This window comes from Melospiza melodia, chromosome 13 (assembly GCF_035770615.1).
Source record: "Melospiza melodia melodia isolate bMelMel2 chromosome 13, bMelMel2.pri, whole genome shotgun sequence".
Taxonomy (NCBI): domain Eukaryota; kingdom Metazoa; phylum Chordata; class Aves; order Passeriformes; family Passerellidae; genus Melospiza; species Melospiza melodia.
The window spans coordinates 7745883-7761185 of NC_086206.1; the positions used below are offsets into that span (position 1 = coordinate 7745883).

A 15303-nucleotide genomic window follows, 5' to 3' on the forward strand; every position below is an offset into this window, starting at 1 on the left:
AAAGACTGATGTCACAAGTTGGCTTCACAACTTGAGCTCAGGAAGGGGAACAGCTATAGAGGAGGCAGCTCCTGGTTAACACGCAAATATGCTTGATAGTTGGTGAAAAGGGCAAAGAAAGCATGAAAGGTAAATAGATTTACATTTAAATGAGCTGCATGCTGGAGGTTTTCCCTAATGTAAAAGTCGCTCTCTAAAAAAGCTGTGAATGTGACAAGTCTTTCAGTTCAAACAAAATTCATAAGAGTTCAGCAGTAAGAGAAATAAAAATGTAAAGAATAACACACTAATTAGGGAGCGGGTTCTGTGCCCTCTGGTTGGGCAGTGGGTCCAAGGAGGGCATTCCATGGTGGGCAGGGATGGGGTTTGGAGTGAGATGTGGTGCTGGGAATGGGTGGCACACACTCAGGTGCTCAGCAGCCAGAGAAACCACAGGCAGGAGCGCTCAGAGAGCCTTGGTGGGGTCACTGAGGGCCCCTTGAGGCAGCCACTGTGCTGAGAACTTTGGGTGTTCTTTACTTTGGGAAAAGGAAATTATTCTGCGGTTTCAAATCAGAGGCAAAGAAATGGGAGTTGTAAAAGAAAATCTGTTTGCACAAGGGTGGAAGAGGAAAGGGGTATTACATTTGCTTCCAAATCAGAGGTTTTATGCCATGATTCCTTCCTTCCATCCTTCCTTATTCAGTGGGATTTGGTGTGGTTGAGAGGGAGGCAGTTAACAATCAGTTGTCTGCACATTATCGGTAGCTATCCATAATTTTTCAGCTTCAGAGAGTAATTTGAACTACTTTCGTCTCTTGTGCTAAACTTCTGAAAATCCACCTTTTTCAATTCTATGTATGGGTTTTGTTGCAAGTATTTGCAGGACAGAGCTGAACCTTATTTCAAGTTGCTACTGAGTCTTTGATATACATAAAATAATAATACTTTTTTTCCAAAATATTTTGAAAAAGCAGAAAATAGAGTGCAGCAGCACCGCTCTGTTTTATTAGAGAGGTATACTTGCTTCCAAAGTCTGATCTTTGTACCAGCATCTTTGAAGCATCTTATGATAAAATTTTTTAAGATAATTCTTTCAAACTCTGTGCTCCCAAATTTTAAAAACAGGACCCTTGCTGCTTGGATTTTCTGCATTGAAATTGTCTGAACTGAAATAATCGATCATTATTATGTGTTGCTCTTATGTGCAATGTTTGTGCTTTCAAAGGTTTAACTTGTGTTCTGAGGATCACATTATAACTTTACATGCTTGGAGGAAGATTTGCTACCATTCATCCATGTGAAAGAACAGTAGTGAATATTTTGTATTACCTAACTGAACGAAGAAATACTCCATGTGAAACTAAAAGCCTGATTTCATTGTCACTTTAACAGTTGTTTTGTCTCTTGTGGTTTTCTGATAACATTTAAACATATTTTCCCTGGAAGAAGTTTGCAAGGTTTAATACTGTGTGTGTGATACCTACTTTAGTGTTCTACATTTTTCAGTCTGTTGGTTAAAGCAGGGCTTTTTGGGGTGTAAACTGCTATCTTCTCTGCACTATTGCCTGAAGAAACAAGCTATAGGTTTTTCAGGATACAAATACCATTTTCCAGATGTGTTGAAATGTCAGGTGTCTTTAACCACAGAGTGTACTGAAAATGGGAATTTTTTCAGTTTATAATTATCTTTGTGAGAGATTTTAAATTCCACTGAAGAGAGTAATATTCTATTTTTGCTTTTCCGCAAATTAATGCATTACATAGAAATAGATATTTTTTGATTAGTTAATGATTCCTTTTTTTTAATGTTTCCATAATTTCCTTGCATAAAGAAAAAACTTAGGTAGACTTAGTATATGTAAAACAGAAGCACCATGGAAAAAAAAGTGTTTACTGTCAGTTGCCAACTGTCCTATTCAAGAGGAGTATCTTAGATTTACATCACCAGTTGCATTACTTGAGGGGAAAAAAAGACAGGATCCCTGTTGGGTGTCCGTGTAGCTTATGCTGAGTAAATATTGACAAAGTAGTCTAAAGAGCAAACACTTTGACATTTGTAAGGTCCACTGGAAGGTCTTGTATATATTTATACAGCAAGAATGAGTGCAGCATACCAATTCCATTGAACTAGCTCCTGACATAATTCTGCATGGGCTTTCTTGTTGAGGAAGTTGTGTTTAAATGGGAATGGGACATTTGTTACACCCATAAAAAATATCCTCAAATTGCTTTGAAGGAGTTGTTTCCAGAGGTTACATCACTTGCATTTAACCATCTCTTCTAAAATGTGACATGACTAATAGTGATAACTTTAAAAAAAATCTGATTTTTAAAATTTATTTTAACTGGTAATTTTTTTACTTTGTAAAAATTCTTGATGTTTGTTGTGCTCTATATTTATTAAAGATTGAGTCTCAAAACTGTAATGAGCAAAAAATGCTTGCTTAATTTAAATTGTGAATCTGTCTGTTAAGAAATGCATTAGGGGTAGGAGAAGCATAAGACATATTAATTGACAGACAGGAACTGCTGTCTCTGAGGTTGATACAAGTAATTTATTACTTTAGAAATGAATGCCACCTCCAGAATGTGCTTCATTAATTTCAAATTTAGTTTTAATTTCAAGCTGTTGCCCCTTGAGAAGAATAAGGTGGCAAATTATGTTTGAAGAGCAGATTTTTTTTTCTTGCTCTGAAGAAACACTAAATTTTAACTGTTTAATTTTACAAATAAGTACGCTTCTTTGGCTAAAGCAAAAGCATGATGAGCAGAAACTAACTTGTATTTTCTTCTCTTCATGATAGCCTATGTTTCAGACGAACTAAAAGCAGCAGCGCTGGTGGAAGAAGATGTGGAACCTGATGAAAATGCAGTTGACGGGGAGCCTTCAGCAAAATATGCATGTCCAGAAAAAGACTTCAGTAAGAACTGCCAAAGCTACCAAAACTCTCCAGCAGCTGAGTTCTCTAGCCATGAAATGGACAGTGAGTCCCACATCAGTGAGACGAGTGACCGCATGGCAGACTTTGAGAGCAGCTCCATCAAAAATGAGGAGGAGAGCAAGGAGGTTTCCATACCGCTGGAAGACTCCACGGTGTCTGATAGTTTGGAGCAAATGAAGGCCGTGTATAATAACTTCCTCTCCAATTCCTACTGGTCCAATCTCAATCTGAACCTTCACCAGCCAATTTCTGAAAAGAACAACGGTAGCAGCAGCAGTAGCAGCAGCAGCAGCAGCAGCTGTGGGAGCGGCAGCTTTGACTGGCACCAGACTGCCATGGCCAAAACACTGCAGCAGGTTTCTCAGAGCAGAATTCTGCCAGAACCGAGCCTTTTTAGCACAGTCCAGCTGTACAGACAGAGCAGTAAGCTCTATGGCTCCATATTCACTGGAGCCAGTAAATTCCGCTGTAAAGACTGCAGTGCTGCCTACGATACTTTAGTAGAGTTAACAGTGCACATGAATGAAACGGGACATTATCGAGATGACAACCATGAAACTGATAACAATAACCCCAAAAGATGGTCCAAACCTCGCAAACGTTCCTTGCTTGAAATGGAAGGGAAAGAAGACGCCCAGAAAGTGCTAAAGTGTATGTACTGTGGTCATTCATTTGAATCTCTTCAGGATTTGAGTGTTCATATGATCAAAACAAAACACTACCAAAAAGTGCCTCTGAAGGAACCTGTTACACCTGTAGCAGCAAAAATTATCCCAGCTACTAGGAAGAAAGCATCACTGGAGCTTGAACTGCCAAGTTCTCCAGACTCCACGGCTGGGACACCAAAAGCCACAATCTCAGATAGTAACGATGCACTCCAAAAGAACTCCAATCCCTACATCACGCCAAATAACCGCTACGGTCACCAGAACGGGGCCAGCTACGCCTGGCACTTTGAGGCGAGGAAATCTCAAATTCTGAAGTGCATGGAGTGTGGAAGCTCACACGACACCCTGCAGGAGCTCACGGCTCACATGATGGTGACGGGACATTTCATTAAAGTCACTAACTCTGCCATGAAAAAAGGGAAACCAATTATAGAAGCCCCAGCCACACCGACAATAACGTCCTTAGTAGATGAGAAGGTCCAGTCTGTGCCACTAGCTGCCACCACCTTTACATCTCCTTCCAACACACCTTCTAGCGTTTCCCCTAAATTAAATGTTGAGATTAAAAAAGAAGTAGATAAGGAAAGAGTCATTGCTGATGACAAAATGAAAGAAAAAGAGAAGTCAAGTGAAGATGAGGAGAAGTATGATATCTCCTCAAAATACCATTACTTGACTGAAAATGACCTAGAAGAGAGCCCTAAGGGGGGATTAGATATATTGAAGTCTTTAGAAAACACAGTTACATCAGCTATAAACAAAGCCCAGAATGGCACACCGAGCTGGGGTGGCTACCCCAGCATTCATGCTGCCTACCAGCTGCCCAATATGATGAAGCTGTCATTGGGCTCATCTGGGAAGAGTACTCCCTTAAAACCCATGTTCGGAAACAATGAACTAGTGTCACCAACTAAAAACCAGCCCTTAGTGTCTCCACCCAGCAGTCAGACCTCGCCTGTGCCGAAAACAAACTTTCATGCCATGGAAGAGTTGGTGAAGAAGGTCACTGAGAAGGTGGCTAAAGTGGAGGAGAAGATGAAGGAGCCTGAAGGAAAGCTCTCTCCACTGAAGCGTGCGACGCCTTCGCCGTGCAGCAGTGAAGTCAGTGAACCCCTTAAGATGGAGCCCCCCAGTGATGGTGGCTTTAAAAGCCAGCAGAACAGCCCAGTTCCTCAGAGAGATGGTTGCAAAGACAGCCCAACTGTAGAACCTGTGGAAAATGGGAAAGAGCCTGTGAAATCCATTGTAGGCTCTTTAAGTAGCAGCACAGCCATCATCACTGACCACCCTCCTGAACAGCCATTTGTAAATCCATTAAGTGCACTACAATCTGTCATGAACATTCACCTTGGCAAGGCAGCAAAGCCATCTTTGCCCGCTCTGGATCCAATGAGCATGCTTTTTAAAATGAGCAACAGTTTGGCAGAAAAGGCTGCAGTGGCCACCCCACCTCTACAGTCCAAAAAATCAGACCACTTAGACCGTTATTTTTATCATGTCAACAATGACCAACCCATAGATTTGACGAAAGGCAAGAGTGACAAAAGCTGCTCTTTGGGTTCAGCGCTTTTGTCATCCACATCGACATCTTCTGCATCTTCTTCATCTACAGTGACAACAGCAAAGACATCTGCAGTCGTGTCATTCATGTCAAACTCGCCGCTACGCGAGAATGCCTTGTCAGATATATCTGATATGCTGAAGAACCTGACAGAAAGTCACACATCAAAATCTTCCACACCTTCCAGCATATCTGAGAAATCTGACATTGATGGTACCACAATAGAGGAACCAGAAGAGAGTACACCAGCTCAGAAAAGGAAGGGACGTCAGTCTAACTGGAACCCTCAGCACTTGCTCATATTGCAGGCCCAGTTTGCAGCCAGCTTACGGCAGACTTCAGAGGGGAAATACATCATGTCAGACTTGAGCCCTCAAGAAAGAATGCACATTTCCAGGTTTACGGGACTCTCAATGACCACAATTAGCCACTGGCTGGCCAATGTGAAATACCAGCTCCGAAGGACGGGGGGAACTAAGTTCCTTAAAAATTTGGACACTGGGCACCCGGTGTTCTTTTGTAATGACTGTGCTTCACAGATCAGAACTCCTTCTACTTATATCAGTCATCTTGAATCGCATCTGGGTTTCAGGTTAAGAGACTTGTCCAAACTGTCCAGTGAACAGATTAACAATCAGATAGCACAAGCAAAGTCACCGTCTGAAAAACTGGTGACGTCCTCTCCAGAGGAAGATATCGGAACTTCTTATCAGTGCAAACTTTGTAACAGGACTTTTGCAAGCAAGCATGCTGTTAAACTTCATCTTAGTAAAACACATGGGAAGTCACCAGAGGATCATCTTCTGTATGTTTCGGAGTTAGAGAAGCAGTAGCATTTGCTTTTGATTAAAATAACTGTAATTTGCTTTGAGGAAAACTGTCAAAGACGCCTTAAAGCTACTGTTTAGTTCTTGGCACATGTTCTTATTTTAACTCCAGAGTCGCTCTGGGCTGAACTGTTTTGTATAACTGTACAGTGTTTAAATAGAGGTGCATAATCAGCTGTTGTTACTGGTAAAATATGAAGGTTAAAATGCAGTGGTAAGTGTTTGGAACTTTGTGTAAATTGGATTTAGTTGCTGTGCATCCCTCTGATGCATCAAGCTGCATGCATTAACAGACAGTTTAATTAAGCATTTATAACGAATTCTGGTGCACTTTTTCATGTGACCTAAGTGTGCTGGTATTTCTCACCCTATAATCTTTAGCCCTCTGAGTACTTTGAAGCACTTTTGCATTGATTTGGTAAAAATGTAAGGATATGCTTTTTTTTTAGACCCTTACTAGCTTAGTTCTGATTACTGATATGAACCTCCATTTATGCAGAGGTGTCTCACACCTTGAAATTTAAAAATATAATTTTCACATTGAAACATAGATGTATATATTGTATAGATTTCAAAATCTCTTATGGAAAATGTGATTGTGGTTAATGCCATTTTTTTTTTTTCAGCATTTTTAGCAGCAGCGGGGTTTGTACCTGATAAGACCCAGGTATAAACTGTACCTATATATAGTGTATATTTCATTTTTTTTTAGATCTAATGGTTTTTCCTTTAACAATCAAACATTGTAAATTATGTGATAAAAGATACCACAGATAACATTTATAAAGTATTCAGAAACATTATTCTTAAAGCAAAGTATGTTTTGCTTTGTTTTGCTATACAGTACATCTATATTAAGAGAGGTTCATGTTTAAATTATGCATATTTATTAGTGTTGCAATCATTTGTTTGGTTTTTTTGCTTTTGTTTTTGTTCTTTTTTTTTTTTTTAATTGTCTGAAGAAACAGAAGCCACGGACTGCATTCCTGGCATACATTCTAACTGTTTTGCACAACATGACTTTTAAAGGTATTTATTAGTAAAAAAAAATAAAAATAAAATAAAAAGAGAAAATTCAAAATAAACTCAGTGCTCAAAGGGTTAAATCTATTTGAAAAACTTGTACTGTATTTCCTAAACATTGATAAAGCCTTTAAAATGTTTGTACTGTAATACTTTGCTTAAAAAGTTATGAGGCATTCTGTGATATAACCTCTTTTACTTATTTATAAGCGCTCTTGGTTGTTATTTCCTATTGTAGAATGCCTTTTTATTTCAATTGGTAACTTTCTGTTTTGTTCTGCCTAATTATTCTCCCAAGATTCCATACTGCAGCTTTATCTTTAGGCATATGAAAGGTAACCCGTGGTTACCAGCACACTAAGTGATTCTGTTCGTCTCCATTTTTGGCAGTTAATTTGCAGAAGTAACTGACAGCTGACACCATATGAGAATCTATGTATAAAATATTGGCATGTAAACAGCACAGACACTGTAATGCACTCTGTGCCCTGTTTTGTTGTTGACAATGAAGCACCATTATATGACTCTTCATATAACCTTTTTTTCTACAGCAGCATTAAAATTGTCTTTTTGCTATAATTTTGTGTTGCGTTCACAATTATGTCTGAAATGTGCTACGACTAACGAGCACATTAAAATTAAATTGTATGCTATCTGTTTATGACTGAAGCTTGAGTAGGTTTCTTCATCTGCCAGGTGCTGGCAGTCAAAAGCTGCACATAAATCACTGGAGTTTTAGTGAACTTTAGCATTTAAAGAGCAGGGTAGCACTTATTCAAAGGCTGCATTAACAGAGTTTTTTTTCCCCCCAGAAGAGATAAATGAGCGTTATAACTCCCTTTTAAGCACCAGGTAAGGCTGGCTGTGGAGAGGGGGTTGGCAGCAGTGCATGGCAAAGCAAAAGGGTGTTGTTTTGCTGTGAGCTCAGACCCAGGCAGGCAGGCTGCTCACCTGCCTTCCTCCTGACGCACTGAGCAGAGCCTGCACCCCAGGGTGTTCCACAGCTCAGAGAATCCCTTTCCACCTTCCCAGCGTTTCCAAATGACAGCAGGAGGGACCTGAGAGCAGTGACTCCAACTCTGTGGTTCCGAAGTGAGTCCTCTTCTGGCCCCGCCTGCTGCAGGTAGAGAGGGGGAGAGGAGGTGAATAAACACAGCCAAAGGAAAGCAAACAACCTGGAGCATTTCTGTGATAATGACCGACTTCTGCTGGTGTTGACAGGTCATCCCATCATAACCTTTGGAAACAATTTGCATCTCCAAACACCTATATTGCTATGCATGTAAGGGATGCCTTTTGCCAGTCAGGTGAATTCTGAGTCCAGAGGTGGTTACAGGGGAACCAAATCCACCATTCCAGCACTTCAGCATCCTGAGTGAGAACTACCATCCCACTACCAATTGTACAGTTTCCTTTCTTTTTTAAAAAGTCCACTGTCTTCCAGTAAGCAAGTAATTGAATCTTGGGTTCTCTTTGCCTTTCTGTCTTTCTTTCAATTTTTCCATGTTTCGTTGTAGTGTTAAAGGCCAGTACCATGTCTCAAAAATGTGTTGGAATGTTTTGTTCATTCTACAGCAAATGCTGCTAAGTGGACCAAGTGAATGGGATCAGGGCTTTGGTTTTTTCCCTCCTCTTTTGGCTCACACTTGTGTCTGATTTTAAGGTCATTTGTGTGTCAATGTTTATGGCCTCGGCTCAAGTTCCAGCAATAAAATCACAGCAGTTTTACTGGTTGACTATGCCATCCCAGGAGTCCCTCACTTAGTGAGGAAAGGGAACCTGGCTGGCTGAAGCCTTCCCTGGAGCCTCCCAGGTGCCTGTCCACACTTTTTACAAATACATGATCTCAGTCTAAACCCAGCCAAACTTTTTACCTCTACAGCAGAGAATTCCTCTTTTGAAAATTATAACAGCTTAAATATAGTATTTGGTTGCAAACCAGAAATTCACACATAAGGAGACTGGCAGATTATTGCATATATTGTCAATCAATGTATTTTTAAGATGCATCATTGACTTATAATAGTAATGCTCAGAGCTCTGTATGCTGTACTGTTATCTGGGACACGGGAGGGAGCAAAGCAAGAGACTGCAGAGTCTGCAGGGCTCTTTCCACTTGCTCTTAAAATACAGGCAGGGCATCTGATGATCTGATGCAACCTCCCTGATCTGGTAAAAATCTGTTCCTGGGTCTGAGAGTGCAGTGAGATGTACCAGGGACAAATTCAGGGAATGTCCAGATGTGCCAGAAAGGACTTTTTAATGTGCTTCTTAAATGTGCATGAAACTTTGCAAATGAATGGCTAGTCAGGATCTGAATATCCCAAATTTATTAAAATAAAGTTCAGCTTGCATTTCAGAACCTCCAGGACTGGCATACCAATGTGATTTCACATTATAAAGAATTTAGAGAATCAATGAACTAGAATAATGTTCTTTTCATCCATACACTGGTATGTATATTGGCATGGTAACTATTAGTGCTAACCAAATCACCAACCTAGCTGTGTTAAGATAATTTTTTTTTCCTATTAGACAAACGTGAAGGTATAAATGCAGGATTTTAAAATAAGCATCTGACTTCTGACTTTTGCTTTGCATTTGGTATTTTATTTAGAAATATGCAGATCAAGTGCAAGAGAAAACAAAATGCCTCGAGAAGGAGGTTAAAAATGAAATTGTGATGGGTGAGAAGAGCTTTAAATCACAGGTGTATAAAGGTGACCCTGGTCTAACCCCACCCAAGTAGTGGCTTGTTGCAGCATACTGTATATCTTCCAGCCATCACATTTACGCAGTATCTTAAAATAACATTTGTGATAAATGTGCAATTTAACTAATTTATGGTGCTATGATGTGCTCAGGGCTACATGCAAGATGAAAATCTTAAATGGAGCTTGAACAGCTCACTTCACAACAAGAAATCAATATGCCAGATCTTAGAGAGCTGTTCACTGGAGTCAACATTTAGCAAAAAAATCAGGGAATGTATCTTTAAGTTTTGGTGAGTAGGAAATCTAAAATTAACTGAAATATGACTTTTAAGCTAATGTAAGGAACTGTTTCTGAACTGTTTCAAAATCTTTCTAGAATCTTCATTATATTTTATTTTTGTATTAAAACTGAAAGTATATTATTTTAATTATGCAGGTGCTTTTGTGGTAACCACTATGTGCAATTTTTTATCCAAACCAAGGCAGATTAGTGTTATCAATATGGGAATTATCTGCTGCATTTAAATATGGCTATGTATTTTGCTATATAAAGCTAAGCATGATATGACTCTGCATGTTATGACAGCAAAAAAATCTGGCTATACTTTGAGATTTAAAAAAATACTGGCATGTATTGAACGGAAGAACCTTTTTTAATTTTGCAAGTTCTTATTTCAGCTGCAACAGGAAAAAAAAAGGAACAGTGGTGCAAGTGGAACAGAGACAACTGGTAATAAAGCTAAATTTAATTAATAAATTTTGTATTTTAAAGTACGCCTCCAGAGAGCCTTATATATTTCTTAGAAAAATATCAGATTATTACCATCAGTGCTGCCTGCTTTGTTTGGGTAACTTCTGTTACAAGAATGTGCCAGAGCTTTGCTAGGTGGTCTGTTACCCACACTGCTCCACAGAGTGAAATACAGGGAGTTGTCATAAAAACAGACTTTATCAAGGAAAGCAGAAAAAAAAAACCCTCAAGATTACCAACTTTGTAAGAGTCATTGGATTGTCCTGTTAGCCAAGGATGAAAATTTCATCCCTTCAAGGATGAAATAGCATTTAATACTTGATTGGATAGTTACTGTTTTAGCATGGAAATACAAATGTGTAACTCCCTGGGGTATTACTAGTAAATACATACAATCTCCAGGAAAAAAAAAACCCAGTAAATTCTCCTCTCCTGGGACTCTGTGCCAAGATGTGCCTTCCAGCCCTTGCTTGACCTGCTGTAGGTAAATGAGAGAATGAGAAATGATGATGGAGCTGCCACCTCGGGACATCAAAGTGGCTCTGTTGGCCGGGGTGTGGTAACAGTGAATTTTGTTGAGTTTTCAGTAATTATCCTGTAATAATGAAAGGCTGGTATATGTTTAAAACTATAATATTACAGCCCTCATTGAAGAGTATTTGCATAAGAAGTCAATCTTTTACCAGTGGAGGAAGAAGGAATCAGGGTCATTTACAGGAGAGAGTGGAATTATGTATTAACGCATCATTATACATGTCTGAAAGAATTGGTGAGCTTACAATCTGTTTTCAGGCCTTGGTTTGGGGCAATAATTTTACCTAAATGTTCAGCATGAAAAAGATGACTAAGATTTACTAACACGTTTCTCGTGCTGTGTTCATTATCTGGTATGTACACAAATACAGCAGTGGTGTTCCATAAATTCTTTTTTTTTTACATGTAAAAACAATCTTCCTTTATGCTTCATATCCAACTTAGGTGTGAGAGTAGCAGTTTGTTTGTTTGTTTTTCATCACTGTATAACAACATCTACGTGGGACACATTAACTTCCTCAGCAGCTGTTGCTTGGTTCACTTTGCTTTATTTATAGCTTGAAATGCACTTCTGGTTAAATAATCTTTTAAGAGAATTAAAATCAGATAGACTTTTTGGGATAGATGGGTATGTCCAGACCACTCATCAAGTTCATATCTACAACCTTTATTGAAATGAAAATACCCAACTGCAAATCGTACTTCCATAGCTCTGTGCCTATCTTTCACTTGTGGGAGTGCTTAAAAAGGAGAATTAAAAATTACAACCCAAGGCAGCTATGCCAAAAAAAGGAATTTTTGAGTAATAATATAGCAAGACATTTTCTGTATATCATGCTTTTAGAATTCTTAGCCTGTTTCAAGCAAAAAAAAAAAAAAAAAAGGTTGTATTAGAGCAAGAAGAAAGGAGTTCAAAATGGCAAGGCCAGCCCTGCTCCTGTTCTCTGGGGCTGGGGTGAGTGGGGGAGCTCCCAGATGATGGTGATGTCCCCTGTGTCACCTGCTGGCCTTTCCTGGAGCCACCACAGCAGGCTGGGGTGGGTGGTGGAGCTCCCAGGTGATGGGGATGTCCCCAGTGATGCTGTGTCACCTGCTGGTGATGTCCCCAGTGATGCTGTGTCCCCCATGTCACCCACTGGCCTTTCCAGGAGCCACACTAGCGTGATGATGTGCACTTTTTCCCCCCCTGCACTTAGATTTTGCAAGCAGCAGAGTGGACTTTGTAAGCAAATAGTGAGCTAATTTTCTGATGACTTACCTCGTGATGCCTGAGGTAAGGACTGTGGTCGCAAGGGAAATGAATTTCAAATGATTTGGCACTGTGGAAAAGCCTATATTAGACCTGTCTGCCCCGTTCCACTCCCTGTGGAGAAGATAGTGTCCATCTTTCTTTTTTTTTTTTTTTAATATCAAAAATATAAATGGAGAGAGAGTAACTTTTAAACTTCAGTATGAATTAACAATGAAAAATACTTCTCTATTAAGCTTCAACATATCAAATTCATTCTTGCATGGTAAGAAACTGGGGACATGTTTATAGCCATCAGAGCTGTGAGTTAGTGACCTTTCTAGCCAAGTGAAATGAAATTACTTGAAAATGGGATTCTTTTTAATTGGCACGTTTGTAGGTGGTGGGGAAGGGAAGGGAAGGGGCTTTGCTGGAGCAGTGCACAGCCTGGGAAGAGCTGTGAAACAAGCCTGGAGCCCGTGCCCAGCTGTAAACCTGTGCAGAGAGGGAGAATGAGGTAGGTGTGTCAGGAAGCAGAGTCACATTCTTGGCTTTTTTTCCTCTCTCTAAACTGGAGGTACAGTGACTGCAGTTCCGCCTCAGTGCCCATGAAACCGAGTCGGCAGAAGCTGAAGGACTCCGCTCCTGAAAGCCTCATCAGGACTTGTCATCGCTCTAATGAATATCATTTAAATTGCTTTGTATATTGGTGGAGTTTGGATGTCGATTTAATTTGTGCATGTGTTTGAGTTCTTCTGCTTGGCTAGGCTAACAGAGAGCAACAGCCTAATGAAAAGTGAGTTGGTGACAGCGTGATGAGCCCCAACCCAATCAAATGTGTTTGAAGGGCTGTTTTGACAGGGATCTTAAAAGTAGATCTAGAAAAGAGGAGTAGTGCTTCAGTTCAGTACCATTGTTTCAGGCTAAGATTACTGCCTTTTGTACCTCTGAACATTTTCTCTGTGCACTCTGGCTTGTGCTAAAACAGGAATCCAGCACAGAATTGTCTTTTAGAGGAGGCCAGAAGAATGAGCTCCCCAATTAAACAGCTCTAGAAATCACTGGAGTTCCAAAAAAAAGCATTAAAATTAAGTCATTTTAGGGGTACTCAGGAAGCAAGAACGGGTTTAACCGGGGTTCCAGTGTCCATCTCCATGCCTGTGTTGCAGAGGGCAGGCTGGCAGAGCAGCAGCAGATTAACACTGGAGGGCAGGGGCTGGCCAGGCAGGGCCAGCCAGGGATTTCTCTGCATTAATTCCCATTTTCTGTGCCGGGAAGTTGAGCGTGCAGTGCTGCAGGGAAGGGCAGAGCAGATGGAGAAATCCTGCAAAATGCATTGCAGGGCTGCCTGGGCGCTGGGGAGAGGCTGGGGACAAGAGAGACTGACCCAGTGTGGTTGATGCTGGCTCTGAGCGAGCCCTGCTCTCCCAGAGGGGGGAAAGGAGCATCCCCGAGGGCACAGCCTGGCTGGGGCAGGGAGTACAGTAGAGGTGGCCTTCCAGTCCTGGTGAAATATCTGTATTGTACTTGAATATCTGTATTGTACTTGAATATCTGTATACAGGCCTTGCCCTGGTAAGTCCTGGTTGTTCTTGATGGGCTGCAGCTGCAATGTCCTTCACTGGGCTGCAGCTGTGGCTAGTGAAGATAACTGGGATAAAAGGGGGTGGGTTGGCCAGTCAGGGAGAGCCCTGAAGGTGCCTTGACTGAGAAGGAACCACATGCAGAAGAAGGAGTCTGTGCTGCGAAGATCTGCAGCCCTAAGGAAACACCGAGGAGGTGTGAGAGTTTAGAAATATGGTAACAACAGTATGGGACTCTAGAAATATAATAACAACAAAGAAGGGCTTGTCCACAGCACAGCAGGGAAGCCAAATGCTGCAGGTGGCTGGGACACTGCCCTGAGCACACACAAACCCACCTGAGTACCCAGACCAGCAGCACAGACACAGTCTCACAGGGGGATTAACATTCCTATAAATGGTACTAATTCTTCCAATCCCCAAGAAAATGTTCACTTTTTGCCTCTTACATATGTAATTGGAGGGTAAGGGAAAAACAGGGTCTTGATTTTTTTTTTTTTTTTTTTTTTTTGTTTGTCACCATGAAGACAAATCACTTTCCAAACCAGACCTGCTGTCAGGAGGGGAAATTGTGACTGGCACTTCTCCATCCTCTCTGAAGGCAGCAGAGCACCCCAACACCTGCCTGCACTTCACAGTGTTTCAAAACTGACCCTGGGATTTTAAGTGCTAACAAAAAAACCCAAAAAATTGCAATTTTAAAATTTTACATGAAAACTCAACAACAACAAAAGACTGCAAGAGGGAAATTGGGTTACAAGAAAAATCTACAGTCCAGATACTTTTATCTAAGAGATGATTAATACATCAGATAAATTGTTCAGCAATGGTTCATGCAAACAGACCCTCCATAATTCTGCCAAAGTCAGTGAGATCAATGTGCTCTGCTGAGTGATTGTGGCACTGACCACTCAAAAGAAAGCACCTAAGGGCAGCTGTAACTTATGCTGATTTCATACCCCTCATGATTTCAAAATATATGAGATTCTCCAGCTCCCTCTGAACTAAATCCATGTATAACCCTCAGGAGATGCTTGCTCCTGTTTTGGGAGTGAACATGACCCTTTCCTTCTTCATTGGCCCAGATTCTGTAAATACCATATGCTTCTTTTTTTATGTGATAAATGTTTTAATACAACCGTCACCCCCAGACAGACAAGTTACCATCAATAATTTGAATGACAAGCCTTCAGTATGCCTTTTAAATTCCCTGTAAGATTTGGGCAGGGTAGGAGAACACCCCAAAACCCAAATGAAAATAATGCATTATGTGATAGAAAATGTATGTAAGTCTCCAGCAAGAAACCATTATACTAAAAAAAAGGGCATAAATTCAAAGCATGTGTTTGAATATTTAATGTTAAAAATATAAATTAGGTATTGAAGAAGCACAAAGCACCCACTTGTACTTCCTTAATAGGGCTTTTATTAAAGGCTCTAGAAGAGCTTCTGAGGAGGGAGAGATCAAAACAGCAGGCTCATCAGCCATG

At 40.5% G+C, this 15303-nt stretch overlaps 1 protein-coding gene across 2 annotated transcripts in view; it reads left to right on the forward strand.

Annotated features, from left to right (window-relative positions):
• TSHZ3 (teashirt zinc finger homeobox 3) overlaps positions 1-7582 on the forward strand; it is a 69682-nt gene extending 62100 nt beyond the window's left edge. For both annotated transcript variants that reach the window (XM_063167685.1, XM_063167683.1), the window contains exon 2: positions 2787-7582. In XM_063167685.1, the coding sequence (XP_063023755.1) occupies positions 2960-5986 (3027 nt within the window). In that variant the 5' untranslated portion in view covers positions 2787-2959 and the 3' untranslated portion in view covers positions 5987-7582. The remainder of the gene's footprint in view (positions 1-2786) is intronic.
• The last annotated feature ends 7721 nt before the right edge of the window (positions 7583-15303 follow it).